Source organism: Opisthocomus hoazin, chromosome 26 (assembly GCF_030867145.1).
Source record: "Opisthocomus hoazin isolate bOpiHoa1 chromosome 26, bOpiHoa1.hap1, whole genome shotgun sequence".
In the NCBI taxonomy this organism is placed as follows: Eukaryota; Metazoa; Chordata; class Aves; order Opisthocomiformes; family Opisthocomidae; genus Opisthocomus; species Opisthocomus hoazin.
Genome location: NC_134439.1, coordinates 5,058,996 through 5,080,385, shown reverse-complemented (window position 1 = coordinate 5,080,385; position 21,390 = coordinate 5,058,996). Strand labels below are relative to the sequence as shown.

Genomic DNA, 21,390 nt, shown 5'->3' with positions numbered 1-21,390 from the left:
TATGTGTCATAAGGTTAAGAGTTTGCCAACATTTTCTATAGAATTAAAGACCCAGTGAGCTCCTTAGATTTATTTGAGCAATCTGTAGCATACTCAATACGATGCATCGAAGTGATATATAGGTATATATAGCTTCTGCATTAAAGTGGTGTATTTTTTTTTGTCTTCTGCTGCTTGTAAACACAAGGATTGGAGCCTTTACTGAGACTAAAGAAATTTTCATTCAGGGTCCTGCAGTGATGCATCTAGTTGGTCTCTGTCTCTCGCTGGGCAGCATGTTTTAGGATAAAGTGCAAAAATCTCATGTTTAGGGATTGTCTTATCACTGAGAAATATGATTTAATATCTCTTTTGAAGTTAATGTCTCTTCCAAAATATGCAGTAGGGTTGTAACTCCAGGTATTCTTATAAGATTTCTTCCTTCAAGCACAGAGGGGCCTTTTAGTAGATAGCTTGCAAGAAAGTTTGAGTGTCCCCATTTTGCCTGAGTTGTTAAAAAAAACACCAGTGTAAAGCAACGATAACATCTCAAGGCACACTTTTGTAGGTATAGTTCTGAAAAAAACAGAATACTGGTCATTATAATTCTTCATTCACATCAAATCTTTTACTAACAGAGAAGGAAATTCCTGAAGGTGTAAAAAACCACCGAGCTGCAAAAAAAACCCCTGATGTTCTCTGTTCCGTATAATGAAGAGCCCCTCTTCCAAACCTTTCCTACAATTTGGATCAGATCTGTCCTAACAATAGCCCTCTTTAAGGAAGGATTGTCAAGTCTAATGACTCCATTAAGGCAAGCGTGGGATCATATATACTGCTACAACCAAGTAATAACTCTTAGGAATTAAAAATCCATATGGCTCTCTCAGCTGTACTACATAACGTGTGCAGCAGCTGCTCTCAAAAATACTATAACTGTTATTAAAAATGGAATTTACTACACTGCATGGCTTACGAAACTGCAATTTACTATTAAATAGAAATAAATTTAGTGTAAAAAATGTTCAGAATCTTCAGGCTGACCATCTTTTTTGTCTTTTTCATTGTCGCTATTTGTTTCTGGTTGCATTTAGATGCCATAATCATGACCAAGGCCCCACAGGAATACGCATTATAAAAGCCCATGCAATATTCTAGTCTCATCCTGTTACTGGGGAAGGGAAGCAGGCAGGGGACGAGACGTACAGATGTAAGTGCCTCAGGGCTTGGGTTATCAACTCACTCTCGAAGCAGCTGCTCCCACTGGCAAATCTCTTATGGATCAGTAGAGGAGAAGTACAGCCTGATGAACCCCACCAGGTTTTTCAGGCTGCGAAAACCATTGGGAAGGGTTAAAAACTCCCTGGAGTCTGAAGGGCATCAATCCCTTTTGGCAGCCATCCATTTTTTCTCCATCCTGGCTCACTTCTCCTGTTCAGCCTTTCTCAAAATGAATGTTAAATCTGGCGAGGGAAAGGGGGATTATGCCACAAATTTTATGAGTGACTTTGGCCAAATTCCTTCATGTCTGCATAACGGTTTCCCTGTTTCCCTGTCTGTAACGTAGGGGTAGTATTTAATTATGTTATGTAGAGGATAAGTCTCGTAAGGCCTGCTTCTTCAGTGCTCATCATGCAAGGCTGTATTGTGAAAGGAGCTATATTTAAAGTAATTAATTTAGGATCTGTGTTGCTGATCGCTTTGCTGTGTTTTAGACTCTTGGTGCCAGACGAGTAGTTATATAAGATGATAAGACCTGAGCACTCTGAAGCTAGTGGAAGCTTTGTCACCAATGTCATTTTTTATTTATATTACATGGTAAGCCAGGGCGCAAGCCTACATTTAAGCCTAAACTGACTTTGCATACAAATTTTAATGAGCTCTGGTGCCTCAGAGGGCAGACAGTCCACGCAATCTCTTAAATAGGGCCCTGTGCAGTCTTGTCTGCTTTGTGAGTCGGATGGGCACAAGCATGGCTGTGCCAGTCGTAATATATTCTGTAATATCATATAGCCAACAGACAACGGACAACTGAGCTCAAGTTCCTTCCTTGAAGGCTTTAGTGTTGTGTGCAGCAGGGTTTTATGATCTGAGCAGGCAGCTGAGCTACAGATACTTGGGGGATGACTAAGTGCAGGTCAGGGGGCATACTTCATAGTAACCCAGTTTCTGGCCAGGTCCAGGACATGGTGTTAGATTTTCACTGAAGGTAGTTTAGACTGGCTAGGAAGGTTAAAAAAAAAATAATCTTGAAAAGGAAAGTCCTCTTTGACTAACAGCAAGAGACATTCTACGCAGTGCCACTGCACTAGCTCTACCACTTAAATTGTGATCAAAACCTAACAAAACCCTCTACTTGCCGAGATTTACTGCTTCACAGACCAACGGAGCGAAATGTAAACTGCAATACATCCGTCTTTATTCCATAAGCATCCCTGGTTCTGTTATTCCCCTCTCCAGTCCCCCTGGATGAATAGCCCTTTCCCCTCACCACGCTGAATAGGCCAGGTGACTCCAAAACTGGCCACCCAGCAGATGCTTCCGCAGTACCAACTGTTCCGAATCCCCCATCCCGTCTCCAGCTTCCCCCCCCCCTTCCCCCGTGTCCTACCAATCTCGGCAGCCTGGCACATGCTGCAAGCTGCGGTCCCACCGGAGCGATATTGTGATGGAAATGAGGGAGGGGATGCAGGCAGAACTGCACAGATTTACAGCACTCTAAGGGTTTCCATTAAAATCCTTGACAACTTGTTATTTATGAGTAGACCAACAGCTCTTCTAATATCCAGGGCCTAGACCCCATTCACTTCAATAATGCTGGTTTGGAATAAATGAGCCAGAGGATGGAAACCAGTTCTGTTAGTATAATGGAGGAGGCTAATAGCTGTTTAGAGAAAACAACTGATGTAATTCTGGGACCCAATCCTTTCACCAACAAAAAATAAAGGTTTGATTCTTCAGTGCGTTTCACGTAGTGATTTAATTCAGTACAAAGAGGGTGATAAACGGCAGCGTTTGGATTTCGTGCCGTTATGTACCCACTAAGCACTCTCTGTTTGTACCAGTGCACTAGAGATGAAGGGACTCATTGACTCCTGTGCGAGCAGGAATAGGTCAGTCTGGATCTCCACAGCAGAACAAAGATAAACAATGTGTCCTTACAAAATAATACAAGCAACAGAAAAACTTCCTCTGCATAAGTGTAGTATCTTCATTTTTCTGTCTCATAGGGGCCTGGGAGCATTTTCTTCCCCAGATTTTTCTGAGCTGCCCCACCTACACCAGCGTGGCAGCCTGTCCAAGTGTCATTTTAAAACCTTTTTTTCCACCATTCCCTGCTCTGCTCTTTTCGCCTTCCACCATTGACATGCACCTCCACTTACTAAGCACAGAACTGATCCCTGAAATCAGGACTGCGGTGATCAAAATGCTGTAAACCCTGGATGTGCATTATGCTGCTGTAAAGAATTATCGATCTCTTCTGCTGTGTCTTAAAATCAAACTGACAAATTGATTACTGAGTGTAACCACTCAATTGCTGGCTTGTACGTGGCTTTCCTCTTCCTCCTTTGTTCACCTGCATCTTGTCTATTTACATTCCTTTTGTCAGGAATCTTTTTATTTCCTTTCAGCTTCCTCTGCTCTCCACGGGAGCCTCATTAAGGTGAAGAGCAGCAGCAGCAGTGCTGCCAGACTGTGTTCTGCGGGGTGAAGGCTCTGCCAGATGGACTGTGCTCCATGCCTCTGCCTGCCCTGCAACCGCACCCCGAACCTCAGCGCTGTGTTTCTGGAGGAGACTGATGACACTGAAGGTCCAAATTGTTCTGCAGCATGGGGAAAGAAGACATGGATAGGTGAAGAGGAACCAGGAGGAGAATGGGTGGAGGGAAGAGGCTGTCCAAGTGGCGAATGGGACCATGGCTGTATGATTTGGAATCGCTTTCTGAAAGAAGCTGAGCCGCCAGCCTGTTATTTCAGCAGCCTTTCAGATACTCTGACTTGCAGCATTGAAAGAGTTAGAGAATTTGGAATCTGTAACTGTCTCCCTTGTGCCAGTCTTTTTTCTGCACCAAAAAGCACTTTTCCCAGGCAAAACAGTGTTCTTTCCTGTGAAACGAACTGACATCGGTTGGTACGTGATGCTCTCTGTGACCGTAGTTAGCAGCGTGTCTTTGCAGCTGAGAGATGTTAGCATCCATTTGCATTTTGCATATACAGAAACATACTTGTTAAATGGAAGATGATGTGCCGTAGACAGGGACAGATATATTCAAAATATACTCCGTGAGTGGGAGAGAGCCCAAGGGAAGAGACAACTTCCTGGAAAAGGGAGGCAGAGGGTCTGACAAAAACAGGGGAGAAGCAGAAGGACCAAGCAAAGGGAGAAGAGCTCTCTGTGGCTGAGTGGGTTTGCCTGGACAAGGGAGCTGAAAATGCTACGCTGCATCGGAGCAGCGATCGCTGATGGAAAGCAAACTGGGCCAGTCCCTAAGCTGGACCAAACTGATAAACCCTGTTAAGGTTTTAAAAGGTATATATTCGCAGAGATTTGGCCTGCAGATGATGACTTCTTCCTTTTAGGTACATTTCTAATGAATGCCCATTCAGATGCTACATGAGTTTGGGTATAGATTGTGCCAAACCCCTATGGTCCCTTTTGAAAATTTATTTCAAGGTCCTTATCCAATACACATCAATGTAATATTGGATCTCATCCAAAGTATAACTGTATCTAATTATCAGCCATTTGAGCTACTTCTGTATTAAACCATAAAATTGAGATAGGATTGAAACCTCTTATGATTCCAAAGGCTAAATGCGGCAGTAACATAAATAATGCTGTAAATTACAAGCAAAATGAAAACTTGGTCAGAAAATATATGATGTAATTTGTGCTTAGGGGTAAATTGGTCCCTGGCTGCCCAGGATAGGGAAGGTATGACCCGCATCAGGCTGAAGTGTGTGGCTGGGGGTCTGAATCTGTGTCATTATTAGAGAAAACAAATGACATACCTCAAAATACTTCAAAAAGCCAGCATCCTGATGAGATTTATTGCAGTCTGACCCCCTCTGCCGGTCACCCGCTTGCTGCCTGCGTCCCAGGGCCGGCACCTCAACACAGACAGAACACAGGAGATCTGTAGACATGCTGGGAGCAGGGAAGTGGAAAATGATAGGTACCAGTGTAAAAGGGATGGAGAGGCAACCCAGGGGCACCGTCACTTGGCACCGGTAGCTCAAGGACATAGATAGCATCGTGACGTAACTCCAGTCCCAGGTGACTGGGTTTGGATTTCAGATACAAGCCACTAGAGCCAGTATTAGCAACAGTGTAGAAAGGAAAGAGGTCTGGTAACTGGCATTTGCGTGAACTACCAGGGTTTTAACAAAAATTGCTTTTCTGTCTTTGCTTGTCAAGATGCAAAGCACTAAAAGAAGAAAAATGTAATTTAGAATGAGGATATATGGGAAAAGGTATGGGGGGAAGCATTTTCCTGAAAAATAATGGGACTTTTCCTGAGGAAACAAGTGTTCAGTTAAAAATGAGTCTCATTTTGATGGCACGTTCGATTGTCAAAGTTGGGATACAGCTATGCCAGGAATGTTGAGATACACTACAGCAATCACTACCAAGTATTTTTTACATAATATCATCCCGAGTGAGAAGGTTTTCAGCTTTTTCTCCTAGCCTAGGGAAAAAAGGTTTTGGTACGCTGGACGTTCCTATGATACAGAAGAAATTCAGCCAGCTTTAGGTTTTTAGATCAGAACTACTGGGAAGGCATCTAAAGAAATAGATCCCATACAGCTCGTTTGACTTTCCTGATTCGTTCTCATTATTCCATACTATCCTTTGGCCTTTGCAATATAATCCCATGCTGTGAGGAGCCACTGAGGGATCAGCCAGTTAAATACGTGCTTTCTGTTCAACAGGAACAGTCTCACTACCCGTCAGAATACCATGTTACATACTAGAAGTTCTTCAGAGACATGCTGAAGTGCTTCGTTAGGCAGAAGCTTCAGCAAGTAACTGAGAGCCTGGAAATAGCTCCCTAAGACCCCACCAATTCCTCCAATTTATTTCTTTAAGAATGGACAGAAACATCTTTTTCAAAGGATTTCTCCATATAGCTTTTATTTTTGTTTGCCGTTATTTTCTTTTACAGGTTTTTCAAATAATGCTTACCAGTACAGTACATCTCAAAACAGAAATACTCTATTTAAATTTATATTGATAAAAAGTTGGTGTAGAATCAAAACAGTAAAACATTTTGAAGTCTTTGTGACTCTAAATACTCTTAAAACTCTATGTAAACTCCTTAGGATTTTCTATTGCTTCAGATATTCAGCAGGAAACACAGTCTAATACAGCTGGATAATAAACCTTTCCCCATTTGTGTTTGCATGGAAAAAAAAGAGCTGTTCATCATAAACTGAAAATCCCGACGCAGAAATAAAAATAGTAACTGGATAATCTGTGCACAAAGCATTGCAGTATCCCAAGGCACTTAGTTCTGAACCACAATGTTTTGGTTAGAGAACAGGCTCTTCTTGGTAAATCAAGAAGACTTAGAAACATAGAAGAAAAATAATCTAAATTCATAATTTCCTTTAAGTGAGGATGCCCACTTTCTCACTGGGAGACCATTTATCCTCTCTGGTGCCAAGACAACTCAGCTACTGCTTTTCTATGGGCTCCACGCTGTACCGCCCTTCCCTGTTATTATTTTGAAAACAGCGCATGTGCCTGACCCTAGGATAAGCTGTGCTGCCGACTTCGCTGGAAGGAGGGCCCTAGACCTTTGGATCTGCAAACAGCTATTCGGTCTCTTTATAAATACGTCTCTTCCACTTGCTTGACGACTGACGGTGAAAGAAGAGATGCATTTTTATTTAGACTTTTGTACTTATTAATAACTAATTCTGCATTCCAGAAACTGAGCAGGACTGAAGGTGTGATCCTAAAAGATTATACAATGTTTCTGGTCTTTGGTTAACACAGCGCCATATTAAAGAGTAACACCACTATAATAGAGATGTATCAGCCAAGTACAGAACACTGCTGCACTACATCCCATCACCTGGATCCCTACCTGGATGAACGGTTACATGGCCGACCCTGTTCTAAAGAACTGGCACCCCATTCAACTAAATTACTAATGATAGGGTTTGTAACTCCTTTAACAAGTATATATACGTGATCCAAGGCAGAGGACTTCAGTTTGATGATGGTGATTCAGTTTCAGCATCTGGACGTCTGACCTGATTGACATGTTGGTCATGTGCTGCATGGAACAGAAAGCTCAGCATTACAGTACTCGTGGCATAGTCAGTCTTGTCTGGGTGAGCTTATTAGCATGAATCAAGCCTATACAGCAATTTTGGTCTATTCTATACAAATTCAGCACTACTCCAGGTCATGACAAAACATATGGTCATCAAACACCTGCTTATTGGACTTTTCAAAGGTCTCACTGCAGAGGGGGCACTCCAGAAGATGGCTCTGCACATGGGCCTCATACTGACTTGTTTCAACATCTTCAGGAAACACTTCATCGCACATGGGGCATTTCCTTATAGAAGCCTGAAGCACAAAGCAAATGCAAATAAAGTCAGTTTAAAAATTGTACTCAAAGAGAAAAAACACAGAGTTTAGTAGCCAGATATTAGCAGTTTTGGACAAGTCCTTCTGACTTCTAATACTCTCAAGTTTTCAAATGTCTCCAGGCTTCTCTAAATAGCACTTAAAAGTCAAGAGCTTCTGAGCGGTACTCTTAACTTTCCATCCTAGATAGTGCATGTCCATGTCTCCAGTATGAAATAAGGTATTTAGCAGCTGCATGCTGCTCATTCTGCCATTACACGCTGCCAAGAGCTGGTCCTTAAAGATTAAGGTCAACAGAGTTTCCTTTCTCTTCCTTAACACATATAACACTTATTCATTCTACATGCTAAACATACGTGGCTCCATTTCATTGTCCACAATCTTACCAGGACTAAAACAGTATGCAGACAATTGGTTACAGAGCTGAACTTGGAGTTTTTTTATTGCAAACCACTAATTCGTATTCATAAACCACAAATTCATGTCCAGTTGTGTCCACTTTACTTACTAAGTCTGCAGCTCCTGCCCCCAGGTTTGCTCCTGCAGCTGGAGAAAGAAGGAAGTCAATTTAGCCACAACAAAATGATTAACAATGTAATGTGCTGATAACTAGTAATTCTTGAAACATGAGGCTGTGGCTTTGGATCTAAATCTCTATATTTAGGACTATGGAAACTGGACATAAGCCACAGAACTAGCTGTCTCACAGCTGAATAAACTAGCTAATAGTTGTCTCTCTTGGCAGAAGATGAACAGACAGCTGATCACTTAAGTCAACTCTTAACACCTGGCAGCATTTTGCAGCTGCCAAGTCATCTGCACACATGCAGAGCTGCACAGAGGTGCTGCTAATAATGTCTCTTCTAGGGCATTCAATTCGACAGGGAGGATAATTTGCTGAGGCTCTAACTGCCATGTATTTGCGGTTTCAGACAGAATGCCAAGTAATCTCACCACAATATGGATTTCCAAACAGAAGGCCTCCTACTTCAGGAGCTGGAATTGGAGCTTGAGCTTGTGAAACAACAGAGAAGGAAGAAACCGCTCTAGCCTGCGAGAGATGCCTCAGGAGCCCGTCATTCTCTTCCCTTAGTTTCTGCAAAGGGACAGAAGGGCAGAATGAATTTCCAGAAGGTCAGGAGACCCTTTCAGAAAAAAGTGATGCTTTGCACTGACACAGATCCTCTTATATCAGAACCAAAATTGCTCTGAACTTCTTTTAGGTAGCTCAGTGTTAGTCCTACTTGACAGAATGGGAAAGTGAGGTAAGGAAAGGCAAGGATCTATTCTGAGGCCTGCTCAGAAAGGCAGACAAGATGATCACAATAGACTAATGCATTTTAAAAGACAGAAGACTATCCTGAAGTCATGCCGAGTAAGGAACAAAACTGAGCAGTCATTGTTTAGACTGGACAAAAAAGGCTAAGTCCATTTAAACGAGTAAGTCCATTCATTTCAGTGGTGTCAGAATTAAGCTAACATTAGGAGGTTTTGAAAATCCCCACGCTATTACAGGTAAATCAGTCTATTATGTGGTGGGGGAAAAAGCTGCAAGTTTTTGGAGCCTTTCTCTTAGGCTCTATAGATGTGGCAGCAACAATGTACTGTGTATGCACACGGTCATTCGTACGTGCTCGCAGACAGGCTGGCAGCCTGACTTCAGGTGGTGGTCCACGTGCAAGCACAATTAGCGATCCGTTTGGCAGAAGGATTAATGGGACGGAACACTAGACTGAGAGATTAGTGTCACATTCAATACTGGAGAAAGGCAAGGGAGTCGTGCCAAGTTCCCACCTGATTTTCCTCATCAGCTTTGTTCTTCTCTGCCTGCAGGATCTGAAACAAACGCTTCTGCTCCTCAAGTTCTTTCATTAAGTCACAGTTTTGTTGCTATGAAGGAAGAGTGTTATTTGGTAAAACATGCTAAACTGGCAAACAAAATGATGGCAGCTCGAAGCAATGGAGCTGTCATATGCTAGCTGCCTCGTGCTGCACTTATTGCCAACAAATAACACTTCACTTTCAGTGGGAGTCTCTCATTTCATAGTTGGTCACCTAGGATATCTCCATGTCACCACTCACGCACTGTGTTTTCATTACAACATCCAAGATGACACATGACCTCCAAAGCGGGCGTATGTATGACAGGTCAGACAAAGAGGGAGGCTGAAGAAAAGGAACTCATACAGCTGAAAAATCCACCCTGGCAGGCGAGAGCTATCCACGTCTGCCAGGTTCCTGGTGCTGTGAGACCTGCATTGACGGTGGATAGCCAGTACATCCTTAGGAATTAATCTTGTAGCTGACTCTTAAATTAAATTAGTAAATTAGATAAGCTGCAGTACTTAGGGATTCTGCAGTCATTCTCAAAGTATCACAAAGAATCCTGAACATTTGGTATCACAGCGGAGGTAATCACATCATCTATTTTAGGCATCTAATTGCCAATGCCATCGTCAGAGCAGAGATTCCAAAAGCTTCCTGCGTAGCACACACAGAGAGAGAAGGACTTTTAGAAGGTCACTCAGGACAACAGGCTAAAGATGATGTGATGGCCTCAGTCCTTGCCAATGATGGTTTCTTCAGTATAAAGAAATGCCACAGCATGCTGCCCTTTTCTATCCTTTGCACTCCTTCAGAGAGTGATTTCCCATGCTGAGGTTTGTGGATTACTTCTAAAAGCTCTACAGAAGTTACCCAAGAAAAGCAAGCCTTTTGTCCATAAACTTAAATTTGTTCTACATACAGTCATCTGCAACATTCACAGGGAAGCTGTGATAGTTCTGTAAATTGAAAGCAGGTGGAAAACCGCGCTGCCAGTGAGTCTCAGCTCCCCCGCACAGCTACCAGCAGGTTCCACACAACACAGCAGAGCCCGGCGCTCAGTGCTTTTGGGACCATCTCCCCAGCTGCACTCCCAGAAATGCTGGGCACCTGCTTATTCTGCAGGCAGTGGCGCAGACAAAGCGGGAGTTTGGCCTTCGACCTCTTCAAGTTTTCCATGCAACATTCAAGCTCCTTATTTTCCTCTTTCTGCACAGAAATCCCAGGTTTTCACCAGCAGAGTTGCGAAGAGGTGTCGGAGCAGAACGTGGGGCAGAGCACCAAACTACAGAACAGAAACTTTGTATTGTTTACAGCTTATTTTGGTGCATTCTGAGCATATTGCATCTATTTTATTGATCATTAAATGGTAATTTTGAGGTATTAAAGTTGAGAAAGAGACAAAAACACCAACAGAGAGAAGACCAGCAATGTCACTGCCTCACACCAATTACTAGTCAGCTTCCTGTTGGAGGTAAAATTAACAGCATGTAGTCTGGGCAGATTTAGACTTAGATTTACTCCTAAGTCCCAGTCTTGAAACAATTTTGCTTAGGTGCAATGATTTGCAATCAGCCAAACACCAATCCTGAATTTCCACTGATTTCCTTTATCCCTTGAGATGACTCAGAAGAGCTCAAGAGAGAGACTGAATTTTCATGCTACAGAGAACCAGAATTACAATGTCTAGTTATACAGGCATTTCTCCCCAAACTGAAACATACGTGTATACTACCAGAATATATATATACTTTAAGAATATATGTATACCCTAAGAATCTGTCAGATGGTGTGTTCACAGAACTGCCTATGTGGACACCCACACCACCACCGGACATTTCTTTCTGTTGTGGAATCCCCCAGATTCTCGTAAGATTGAGCAATATTTGTACTTGCTCACTGCCAAGGATGCCTCAGCCTCTCTGCCCTGGCTCCACCAAGCACCGTGACACTCAGGGAAGGCTTTACCTGCTGAGCTGTTGCCATGCGTAACTGGCGATTCTCTTCCTTCAAACTTTCAAGCTGCTCTGTCTTGTCACGGTCCAAACGAGACAGATTTTCCACTTCTTTCTCATAACTCAACACTTGAGACTAGAGAGAAAGAACGGTGGGCAGAAAGTGAAAATTGAACAGCTCTGAGTGAGGAGCACAGGCACCTTTTGCTGCACAAACCAAATCTCCAGAACCCACAGCTGCTTAAATCTTTTTTTCTGCAAACATTTTTCCATTAAAACCTTTGTAGAGGTTTTTTAACTGAGAATAGTTACGCGGGGATACACTGGAGCTGATGCGTTCATCAGAACAGTGTTGACTCACAGGTTCTCTGAAGAGCTTTCTAAGTTTCAACATGACACTTCTGGTCTGGGAAGTCAGAGAACAAAGAGAATAACAGAGACTCTGTAGCCAGATGGTGAGCCCATCGTTCTGGGTCTTCCATGTCCCAGCCCTAACAACCAAGCTATTTTCAGTCTGCCTTCTCCCTTCACATACTCCCAGCTAGCAGTCTTTGTTTTCACCCAAGTATCGAAGACAATTTTAGAATATTTTTCAAAACAGAAGTGTTTTCGGCCTGGATCCTTAGCTAGCAGGAGGTGAACAGTCTGATTTTGTCCAACTTAATGAGCATGCAAAGGGGGTGTTTTTAGGGAATAAAATCCTTTTAGTTTCTCTTAGCACATCCCCCTCTATCCTCCCTTCCAGAATACAACTTTCCTGAGGTTTCCTTGAGGTCAAATCATATCAAAACCATTATCCCAAAATACTCACATAATCAAAAAAGCAACTCATACACCACATAACTGCTCAAGACCGCTCAGTTCTGTCAGAGGCAAAGCAAAGCAAGGAGGGCAGCTCTATGTTTGCTACCTGCAGCTGGTCCATGTGATCCAGGGCTGTTTTCAGTCTGGTTTCCAGGTGTTCCTTGTCAGAGGTCACACTCTGAATTTGCTCTTTCAGTCTACTCAGAACAAATCAAAACACACCATACTTTCACGGATGGAAATTTAATCCACAAAGGCAAAGCGCTTACGTGAAATCCCATTTTGAGATATGCTGTAAATACACTTACTGGTGCAGTTCTGCCACTCTGCAGTCACCCAGCTCCTTTAGATGTTTATTTTCCTTTTTCAGGGAATTCAGCTCCAGCTCTAGTTTATCTGTGTTGCTCCTCAGAGACTCTAAACTCTTCTGCAGCTCCTAAACCCACAGCAAGGTCGACAGGAGGTAAACGGGACCCAAGCAATAGCCCTGCTCTGCACTGGAACTGCAAAATCCCTCAAACGCAACACTTCCAGGCAGTCCAGCTGAAGAAGCAAAATCTCTTGTTTGCATCCTGACTACTCTTTAAGACCCTGTTTCATTTTTATTAAGCCCTGAACAAAACTGAAGGAAGAAATGATAATGATAATGTGATTTCAGGACAGCCTACAAAACTTTTTTGAACACTCCCTTCCCCACCTGTTCCTGACTCCTGTGTCTGAAGATGTCTCTTGTTCGTCATTATTGTTCTTATCACAGTAGAGGTGTTGTACGATTTGGTAAAGAATTAAACAGATAATGTGAAGAGAAACCTCTTTAATTTTCTCCTGGAAGCATACAGTGAAGCATACAATCTGACTCAGTTCCTCTTCATCTTTCAGACTAAAAGTTTCTGACTTAATATATTAACTTTTTTGTTTACCTGTGCCTTGCTGAGCTCTTCCTGCAGAGCGATGTTTTGTTTCTGGAGACTTGCACAGCTCGCTTTCAGCTCCTCATTTTCTTCACGCAAATTTTTGTTTTGTAGTTCAATCTCTTCTACTTCTCCCTGGCAAGCAACAAAGTTCTTTGGTCATTAACAGAAGCACTGAAAAGCTCTGTTCCAAATAGCACAGCACGAAGAGCAAAGATGAGCAAAAGAGAACACCGTGTACCTCCCCGAGCTTTCACTACTAGTGCAGACCAGACTGCTGCTTCACTCTGCTCAGGCTGTCCAAAACCGACCACCAACCCAGTTCTGGAACACTGAGCACATGCCACCCCTGATCTTTGGAGGTGCTCAAAGCCGCCTGTGCCCACAGCAGTCAGCAGAGGCAGAGGTCTGGGGCTTTCTGCAGCTTGTTAGATTGGGACCGTGTGCGCAGTGCAGTCATTACCAAAAGGGCTGCACACAAGACACTGCAAAATCAGAGTGCTTGGCTTCACCGCACCTCAATTATTGTCCATGTGCATGCTCTCACTCCCAGCTAATGGCAGGCTGTTTCCATGAAAATGACATTTTCATTTAAAAACATTCAAAATGCCCTGAAACACTATGTGTTAAGTCACTCCCCGTTACAAAGAGCTCACAATCTAAGTGATAAATGGCAGGCAGAGAAACAAAGGCTGCCCAAATCTGTGTGACAGATCAGTAGCAAAGCCAAGAATAGAATCCAAGTCTGCCGAGTTCCAGTCTGGCATCCGATTTACTGGATCACTCCAAGTCAGCAGTCAGCACAGGCCAAAAAAAGCAGAGGCAGGAAAAAGCAGGGGAAGAGAGGACACGTACCTGCGTGGTAACCACCAGGATATCATCCTCAGTCTCTGCCCTGAACTGGAAAGGGATACTGGCTCCACGGACCACACCATCCTGGTCGACGTAGCAGAACTGGTAGTATTCATCATCTTTCGGTAGGTAGTAAGCTTCAAACAAACACAACAGCCCCGTCACATGCAGCTTCTAACTATTCAAGTCTCTTCACAACATAGCACAGAAAGCGAGAACCTCAGAAAACTGACACATCCTAGTTCAGTACTGTTCCCCCACCGCTGGTAATCCCTTGAGCCAGTGGTAGGAACGCCAACAATATCACTCAGTCAGGATGGCAGAATTTAACAGATTCAAAATTTTGTGATTTATTACAGGATTTGAAATAAGTCTCCCAAAGCATGGTCCTACAGATCTTCTGTAATTCTGAATGTCGTGCTGTTAGTGGCAGCTGACTCGTCTGTGTGTGCGTGCCTGGGCACACGCATTCCCCGAGTGACCCCAGCTCCCCACTCACCTTTGAACTGGATCTGTTGCTGCACAGCCCTATCACTGTGGACGTCACTGGGCAGAGGAGCCCACGTGAACGTGTAATATTCCCGGGTTGTTTTCCAGCCCACCTGCAAGAGCAAAACTGTTATATGGCGTCACACAGTTCACGTTTATCCTGTGGTAATGGGACTGTATTTCCACACAGATCAGTTACTGGGAGGACTTTTGCATTGATATCCTGACTTCTAGGAGTTGTGGTCTATGCATGAAAGACTAATCAGAGTGTCTGATTAACCTTGAAGTTGTTCAGGTCGCCATAGGTCTGACACTTTGTCCCTAGGCACAATAAAGGTGTTCCATCACACAAGATTATTACAGAAAAAAATTCCCCAACCCTGTTCTACCAAAGCCCATGCTATTTGTTTCTGCCTGCTGCTGCCTTCTCGTACTTGGCACATCTGGTTTCACAGCGTTCACTTACCCGGAAGATGCCCACCCAGTCCTTCCTGCGAGGAACGATGTTCTGCGTGAGGGTGTAATAACAGGTTATGTCTATTCCGGGAACATAAAACTTCTCCACATCATTAAAGACAACCTGGGAGAAGTGGCAGTTGTCTAAGAGGACAGCAGAAGTGGGAGGCTCGTCTGAGGTCTCATCCATCGTGGAAGTCTACAAGAGGAAAGAATAAGCGGATTATCTCATCGTCAGATGCTGCCAACATGGTTGTGTCCGTGAAGGGTATGAAGAGGTATGGCTTGGAAATGACATAGCTGCGAGGTCCCAACCCCCCTGCGCACACACCAAGGTTTCTCAGCGAGGCACACGAGCTCCCTGGTGTCCCTGCTGCTGCGGCCAAGCTGCTCTTGACACCCACGGCAGCTTGCAGATCCTCTTTAGCAGACACGTGTGAGATTCTCTCATCTGACCGCTGCTTCCCGGCCACAGTGCTGCCAGCGTGGGACAGGAGCCTCCCTCCTGCCTGGGACCCCTGAACCGGACCCGCTGGCCACCCTACGGAGCTGCTACATGGGAGAGGCGGTGGTGCCTCGCAGCAGCAGGAGCGTGCGTGCCTGCTGGTGGGATCCCATGCTTGAAGACCCTGCTGGAACGCTGGCTGTGCCCACATGCAGCCTCACGTCACGTTTTTAATGTGATTTGACACTCCAGGCACATCCCCGCCGTACGTAGTCAATGGCGGGGTGCGTCAGCTCTTCCGAAATCTGGAGACTAGCACATTGCCTGAGAAGAACAGAGGTTTCGCTGCATCAGTGAAATGCTCCGACAGTAGTACTGGACAAAAATATCAGCTTACAATCTATCCTGCTAGGAGCTCCACGACTCGTGCGGTCCCAGCCCTATCACTCTCCACCTTCCCGAGCTGACAGCGGTGAGACACACGACACACCCATGCTGGTGACACGCAAACTCAACAGCCTCCTTGCTTTCTGCATTGAAATCCAACGGGATAACTTGACCTCCAAATACAGCATCTTTCATCTTCAGCTTCCCGGCTCCAAGGGAAGAGAAGTACCTTGCTAAGCTCAGCTCCCATGGAAGAGCACAAATGGAGGAGATCCTGGTTAGCCAGGTGGTCGTAGTCCTGTCTCGCAGGCCTGCGTCATGAGGCTATTATAGCCTTGATACTCGTGACTGCCATGCTGAAGCTGCAAGATGATTCTCAGTATCAAAATTACTATCTTGCATGACAGCAGGGTCAACACAGAGCGCTAAAGCTTCTACATGAGTTATCTACACAGAAGACTTTGCAGTGTGTTGTGACACTACAAATCACACAACATAAATCAGCAGTGGGTGCATCGATCAAAACAGCAGCCCGAGCGCCAGGAGCCTGGGCAGGACTGGGAAGGGAACACTCAGTCACCCTCTCTGCCACTCCGCCACGCTGGCGGCCAGGCTTCAGCCCTGGCAATCTGTCAAGGGGCAGCTGACTGCTGAGAAAACCCTGCTGCCAATCCCGGGCGATTCAATTCCAGGAATCCAAAGCAGAATCTTCTCAGCTGATCTCAGTGACAGCAGCAGCGAGCAAGGATTAACCTCAGAATGGAGGGAAAGTTCACCGTGAACAACCACCCCACTGGAGCATTTCAGGTCATCTCCAACCCAGAAGTTTCACGTGGAAATCGACTCCCTGGAACCCTGCTTTTCTTTCGGCATCACCAAGCAGGAGACCACCTGTTTTCTGGGCCAAAGAACAGCCTGAAAATCAGGCAGAAGTTCAGATGGGGATCGTGGGGCTGTGCTTGGAAAGGAAAAGGTATCCAGGGCTGGAAAGAGCAGCGATCACTGCACGGACACAGGCTGCCTTGGGAAGACGGAGGATTCCTCCTGCCGGGAGCAGAAAGCAGGGCAGACCGTAGAAATGGATGTGGCACAATCCTCCAGGACATCCAGCGCCGCAGCTTCACTTTCAGTTATCTCAGTAAAGCGTGGGAAGTGGCGTGCGATTCATCTAAGCCTCAGTCTTTATCTGGCTGATGTCAGTCTTTCCTACCCTGATGCGCCTTTATGATGTGCGGTTCCAAACACCTTTATGATTTGCAGTCACCTCTTGACAGCCACCAGACAGAAGGGGAAAAAAAGAAAATAAACCTAAGGAGCCTAAGGCCAGCAGCTTAATCATGTTACTGCATCGCTTCGGGGCAGGACGTGAGCCCTTGCTGCCACAGGGGTTAAAACCGACTTGCAAAGAAAATGAAAAGTCAGTGCCTGGATGCAGCAAACCAATGTATTCTGCTACCAAAAAAAAAAAAAAAGACGGCGGGTTTGGTGAAAATCACGGCGATATTGAAGGCAAACAACCCGCCCCGACGGCAGGGTCTGCAGGTCAGCTCCAGGAAAAGCCCCCCCAGCGCAGCAGCGGGGAGGGGACATCTTCTTACCGCTCCCGATTTTTGTCCCGGGGGCCCCGCGGGGCTGCTGCCGCCGGCTACGAGCGACCGCTGGGGCCGGGCCACGGAGGTACCGTTACCGCGGCACAAACCACGCTCCCTCCGGCGTTCGCGGCCCAGCCTCTCCCCGGGGACTTTCTGGGTTTGGTTGTTTCCCTTTTCTTTCGCTGTTGCCGCCCCGAAGGTGTAGAAAAACAGGGATTCCCCCGTCCCAAGCGAGTGAAACCGGTTTTCAGCCGCGGTTGGACACCGGGGGCCGGGTTCCCCGGGTGCCAGGGGGCGGTTCCGGTCCCCGTTAGGGTCCCCGCGCGTGGGGTCCCGGCGGAGGGCGGGCAGCACACCGGGCTGTGCCCACCCCCCCTGGGCCGGGCATCCCCGGGAAACGAAAGTGAAAGTGGGGTCGCCGCTTCGCAGCGGGGCACGCCCCCCCCCCCCCCCCCCGCACGGCCCCCGGAGGGGAGTATCAGACACCGGGAGGGGGTACACGGGACCGGGACCCCCGACCCCCTCCCCTGCCTCACTCACCGAGCAGCACCGCTGGAAACCTCCGGGGCTGGCGGCAGGCGGCGGAGAACCAGGAAAAGGCGGAGCCCCCCCCCGCCTCTCCCCGCCGTCCCCGCCCCTGGGCGGCCCCGGCCGCGCTGCTGCGCCCCTGCGGCTCGGTGCGGGAGGGCCCCCCCGCGGTAACGGCCCCGTCCGTGCAGGCGGCAGAGGGCGAGGGGGGAGACACCGAGGCTCGGAGCTCGGCGAAGCAGGAGCCCAAAGTCCCGGTAACGAGCTCCGGCGCTGGGGAGGCCGCTCCCACCGCTCCCCGCCCCCGGGGCCGCGCCGCTGGGCGGGCACCGGCGGCCTCGGGCGGGCCCGGCTCACCCCGCGGCGCTCGAGGGCGCCGGTAACGGGGCAGGGAGCCGGGCCTTGGCCCCGCAGCGTGGCCGGGCGGCGATCCCCTCCCCGGGGCTGAACCGGGCACTTTAATAAACTATGGGAAAATGTTTAAACGCTCAAAATGATGTTTTTAGGAAAGAATCGGAAGCGGGGCGGGCGCAGCAGCCGCCGGAGCACCGGAGAGGGCGGGCCCGCCGCCATCACCACCCCGCCTCGATGGTAACCTCTATGGTGCAAGGCGCCGCCCCGCGGGCCTCATGGTCCTCTGGAAGACCTCCAGGTCGCCAGCCAATCAGCAAGCAGGTAGAGAAAATAACCAACCAATGACAACCCGCGTAGCGACACCGCCTTTCCCGTACCGTTGCGCTGGCCCGGATGCTGGTGGGAGGTGCTGGCTCAACCTCAGCCAATGGGAAGAGCGGATGTTGTCCCAGGATGCCGCGCGCCGGGCGCGGCGGCAGCCAATGAGCGCGGAGGACGCGGGGGGGACACGGCAAGGTGAGCGGGGCGGGGGGAGGCCGCGCTCCTCTCACAGCCGCCGTAGCCCTGAGCGGAGCCCGCGCAGGTCGGTCCCGTTCCCGGCCCCGCCGCTCCCTCCGGGCCTCACGGTGGGACTCCGCAGGCCGTGGGGCAGCGCTGGGCCCGGAGCCCGCCCGGGCCGTGCCCTTCGCTGGGAGGCGGCGGCGGGAGCGAGAAGCGGCGGCGCCTCCGGTGTCCCCGCGCACCCCCCATCCCCCGGGGCTGGGGCGGGCGCAGTGGGCCCTTGGCGGGGGCCTTGGCCGGGTCGGGGCAGGGGAGGCCGCGCAGCGCTGAGTCTGCCCTGGGCAGGGCCCGAGCGGGGGCTAATGGGGGAGGGGGGCGGCGGGGGGACACGGAGCGGGGGTTAACGGGGAAGGGGGGCGGCGGGGTGACACGAAGCCGGGGGGAGAAGCCTCGGGTGAGGCCCGGGAGCGCGGGCGCTGGCAGAGGCGGTGTGTGTCAGCCCCGAGGGGGCTATAGCGCCGGGCTCCCACATTCCGTTTCTGTTTCCCTCTGTTTGCATTAGGTGAAGCAAAATGCAGGCTCCCGTGGCTCTCCTCAGCTCCCCAGCCCTGGTAAGCTGCTCTTCAGCGGAGGAGGATCAGAATCCTCAGTGGGGATGTGTGGTTGTGAAGCCTTTCTCTGTGGTGCTGGGTTCCAAACGCTGTCCTGGGCGCCCTCAGCTGAGGTGGGATCGTGCGGGTTTGTTTAACGAGGAGAGGAAGCAAGGTGACCTCTGGTGACCGGAGGGTGATGCCTGCCGTCTTAGATGTGCAGGGAGCTGCAGGCCCAAGGGCTTCTCCAGGGATAAGCCAACTGATTGTCGCAGGGGTACCTGATCAGCCCTTTCTTTCAAGGTATGAGTTAGGAAGAAAGTGTGTGTAGTTGTAATAATGACCGAGCTGCCGTGGCAGATACGACTCTCGTGTTGTGGTGCGTGCGCTGTGGTAGTGTTACTCACAGAGTCAATCCAGCTGGCTAAAACAGAAGTATCCTGCGTTCGCCCCTGCCTTTGCTTTTTAGTTTTGTTTCATTCTTGAGAGGTGTTAAGAATCTCTAAGTCTGTTCTTTCTAAACTCACTGCTCTTTTCTGAGGGTCAGTGCGGATGCGTCTAACTGTGGGAGCTGATTGTCTGTGTTTCATTTCAGTTCCGGTGCAGTTCCAGGGCTCTGGCCAGACCAGTTGCAGTGTCTGTTTTCAGCAGGCCTGAGGTTCAGACTGTACAGGTGAGGCTCTTGCGTGGTAAATCGGGCCAGGTATTTCTGTGCTCGCTGCCTGTGATGCTTGATGGTTCCTGCTGAGATAGGAGGAGTGAGTTTATCCATCGAGAGGATGGCTGCTATGGGGGCATAGGTTCTAGCCCAGATCGGTGATGGCTTAGTAAGCTTGGCTGATCTTGCTTTTCCTTGAGTAGAAGACAAATGGTGATTGTGTTTTATTAAACTATATTTATGTTTCAAGGTGGCATTAGCATATTTCTTCTCCTGTGTCCTGCAGCCAGCTGGTGTTTCCCATGGGCAGCTGACCCGCCGCGAGTTCCAAACCAGTGCTGTGTCCAGGGACATCGACACTGCTGCTAAGTTCATTGGTGCCGGCGCTGCCACGGTCGGGGTGGCTGGTTCAGGAGCCGGTATCGGGACGGTCTTTGGCAGCTTGATCATTGGCTATGCCAGGTAAGCAAGGTGCCAGGCTGGCTTCAATCTGTTCCCTTCGTCCACCACTAAATTTAGTAGATTAATAGGGCTTTCTCTGGAATACATGTCCAGCTCTACATGTGTAGTGTGTAGAAGGAGATACTGTGTTTAACTGAAGCAGTCCTTGGGATATAAAAAGGTTGTTTATAATCCAGTATTCTATTAAAACAAATAAGAAAGTGCCTGAATTGTTTGAATTCACCCTGTGCTGACTTGCGAGCGATGCGGCTGCTCTGTGGAGCTCTGCCTGCCGCTGGAAGGGGTGAAGCTGAAGATGTTGGCAGGAACTGTTGCTTGGTGCCGCCAGGGCAGGTGAAGCTAGCCTGCAGGGTTCAACAGGTCTACGTCACTAAAGCTAGAGCAAAATCACGGCTTGCTCATCCCAGCTGGTGGCTGCCTGCCATCACACTGGTTTGTGCTCCAAAATCCGTTGCCTGTGTGACACAATCCTGGTTTTCTGTGAGACGGGCTCTGGTTTGGGGTTTTTTTTCTCACTGTGGATCCTCCCCCCCCCCTTTCTCCCTCTGGTTTGTTCCCCCTCTCGTACGACATGCAGGAATCCATCTCTGAAGCAGCAGCTCTTCTCCTATGCCATTCTGGGCTTTGCCCTCTCCGAGGCCATGGGTCTCTTCTGTTTGATGGTGGCATTCCTTATCCTCTTCGCTATGTGACGACTTCTGGGCCTGGCTGCGGCTTCTGTCACTGTGTCCTCTGCGGTTTGAGTCCGCTTCCATCGGAGCGATCCAGACTGACAATTAAAGAAAAGATTTCTCTAAATAAGCTGTTGGCTTTATTTTTTTTTCTTTATTTCTTTATTTTTATTCTTATGTTCTGGTCCAGTGGTGGGGAAGTGCTTGGGGAAATCGATGTGTTGGTTGAAGAGAGCAACGTCCTGGGTATGGAGATACCCGCTGATGAGGAAGGGGAATACGAAATGGTAGTGGGAGGGGGGGAAAACTGCTGTGAAGTCAGCTAG

The 21,390-nt window shown here is 47.9% G+C and overlaps 2 protein-coding genes across 6 annotated transcripts; one reads left to right on the top strand and one right to left on the bottom strand.

The window, feature by feature from the left end:
- Nucleotides 1-6,086: 6,086 nt before the first annotated feature.
- CALCOCO2 (calcium binding and coiled-coil domain 2) lies at nt 6,087-17,921 on the bottom strand. Of its 5 annotated transcripts, none has more exons than XM_075443914.1 (12): nt 17,841-17,921; nt 14,887-15,075; nt 14,431-14,533; nt 13,935-14,068; nt 13,089-13,214; nt 12,477-12,604; nt 12,275-12,365; nt 11,378-11,500; nt 9,380-9,475; nt 8,540-8,681; nt 8,094-8,131; nt 6,087-7,564 (listed from the first exon to the last, which is right to left on the bottom strand). In XM_075443914.1, the coding sequence occupies exons 2-12, from the start codon at nt 15,064-15,066 to the stop codon at nt 7,388-7,390; spliced, it is 1,338 nt and encodes a 445-aa protein (XP_075300029.1). In that variant the 5' UTR covers nt 15,067-15,075; nt 17,841-17,921; the 3' UTR covers nt 6,087-7,387. The 5 variants fall into 5 exon arrangements, with proteins under 5 accessions (XP_075300029.1, XP_075300025.1, XP_075300026.1 ...); XM_075443910.1 differs by lacking the exon at nt 17,841-17,921 and adding an exon at nt 15,938-17,274; XM_075443911.1 differs by lacking the exon at nt 17,841-17,921 and adding an exon at nt 15,882-15,935.
- Nucleotides 17,046-20,334, top strand: LOC104328524 (uncharacterized). The gene is made up of 7 exons (XM_075443558.1): nt 17,046-17,385; nt 17,500-17,609; nt 17,711-18,085; nt 18,335-18,503; nt 19,246-19,294; nt 19,869-19,946; nt 20,218-20,334. Exons 1-7 carry the CDS (start codon nt 17,046-17,048, stop codon nt 20,243-20,245), a joined length of 1,149 nt encoding a protein of 382 aa, XP_075299673.1. The 3' UTR covers nt 20,246-20,334.
- The last annotated feature ends 1,056 nt before the right edge of the window (nt 20,335-21,390 follow it).

Bases quoted from the DNA above. Each gene is read 5' to 3' on its own strand.
- CALCOCO2 (XM_075443910.1), bottom strand. From the start codon at position 15,958: ATGGGAGCTGAGCTTAGCAAG. The intron at 14,069-14,430 runs GTGAGTGGGGAG...GTTTGTTTGAAG, and splicing joins GCAACAGATCCAGTTCAAAG to CTTACTACCTACCGAAAGAT. The intron at 7,565-8,093 runs GTAAGTAAAGTG...TTTGTGCTTCAG, and splicing joins GGGCAGGAGCTGCAGACTTA to GCTTCTATAAGGAAATGCCC.
- LOC104328524 (XM_075443558.1), top strand. From the start codon at position 17,046: ATGTTACTGCATCGCTTCGGGGCAGGACGTGAGCCCTTGCTGCCACAG. The intron at 18,504-19,245 runs GTAGAGAAAATA...TGTTTGCATTAG, and splicing joins GCCAGCCAATCAGCAAGCAG to GTGAAGCAAAATGCAGGCTC. The intron at 19,947-20,217 runs GTGAGGCTCTTG...TGTGTCCTGCAG, and splicing joins CTGAGGTTCAGACTGTACAG to CCAGCTGGTGTTTCCCATGG.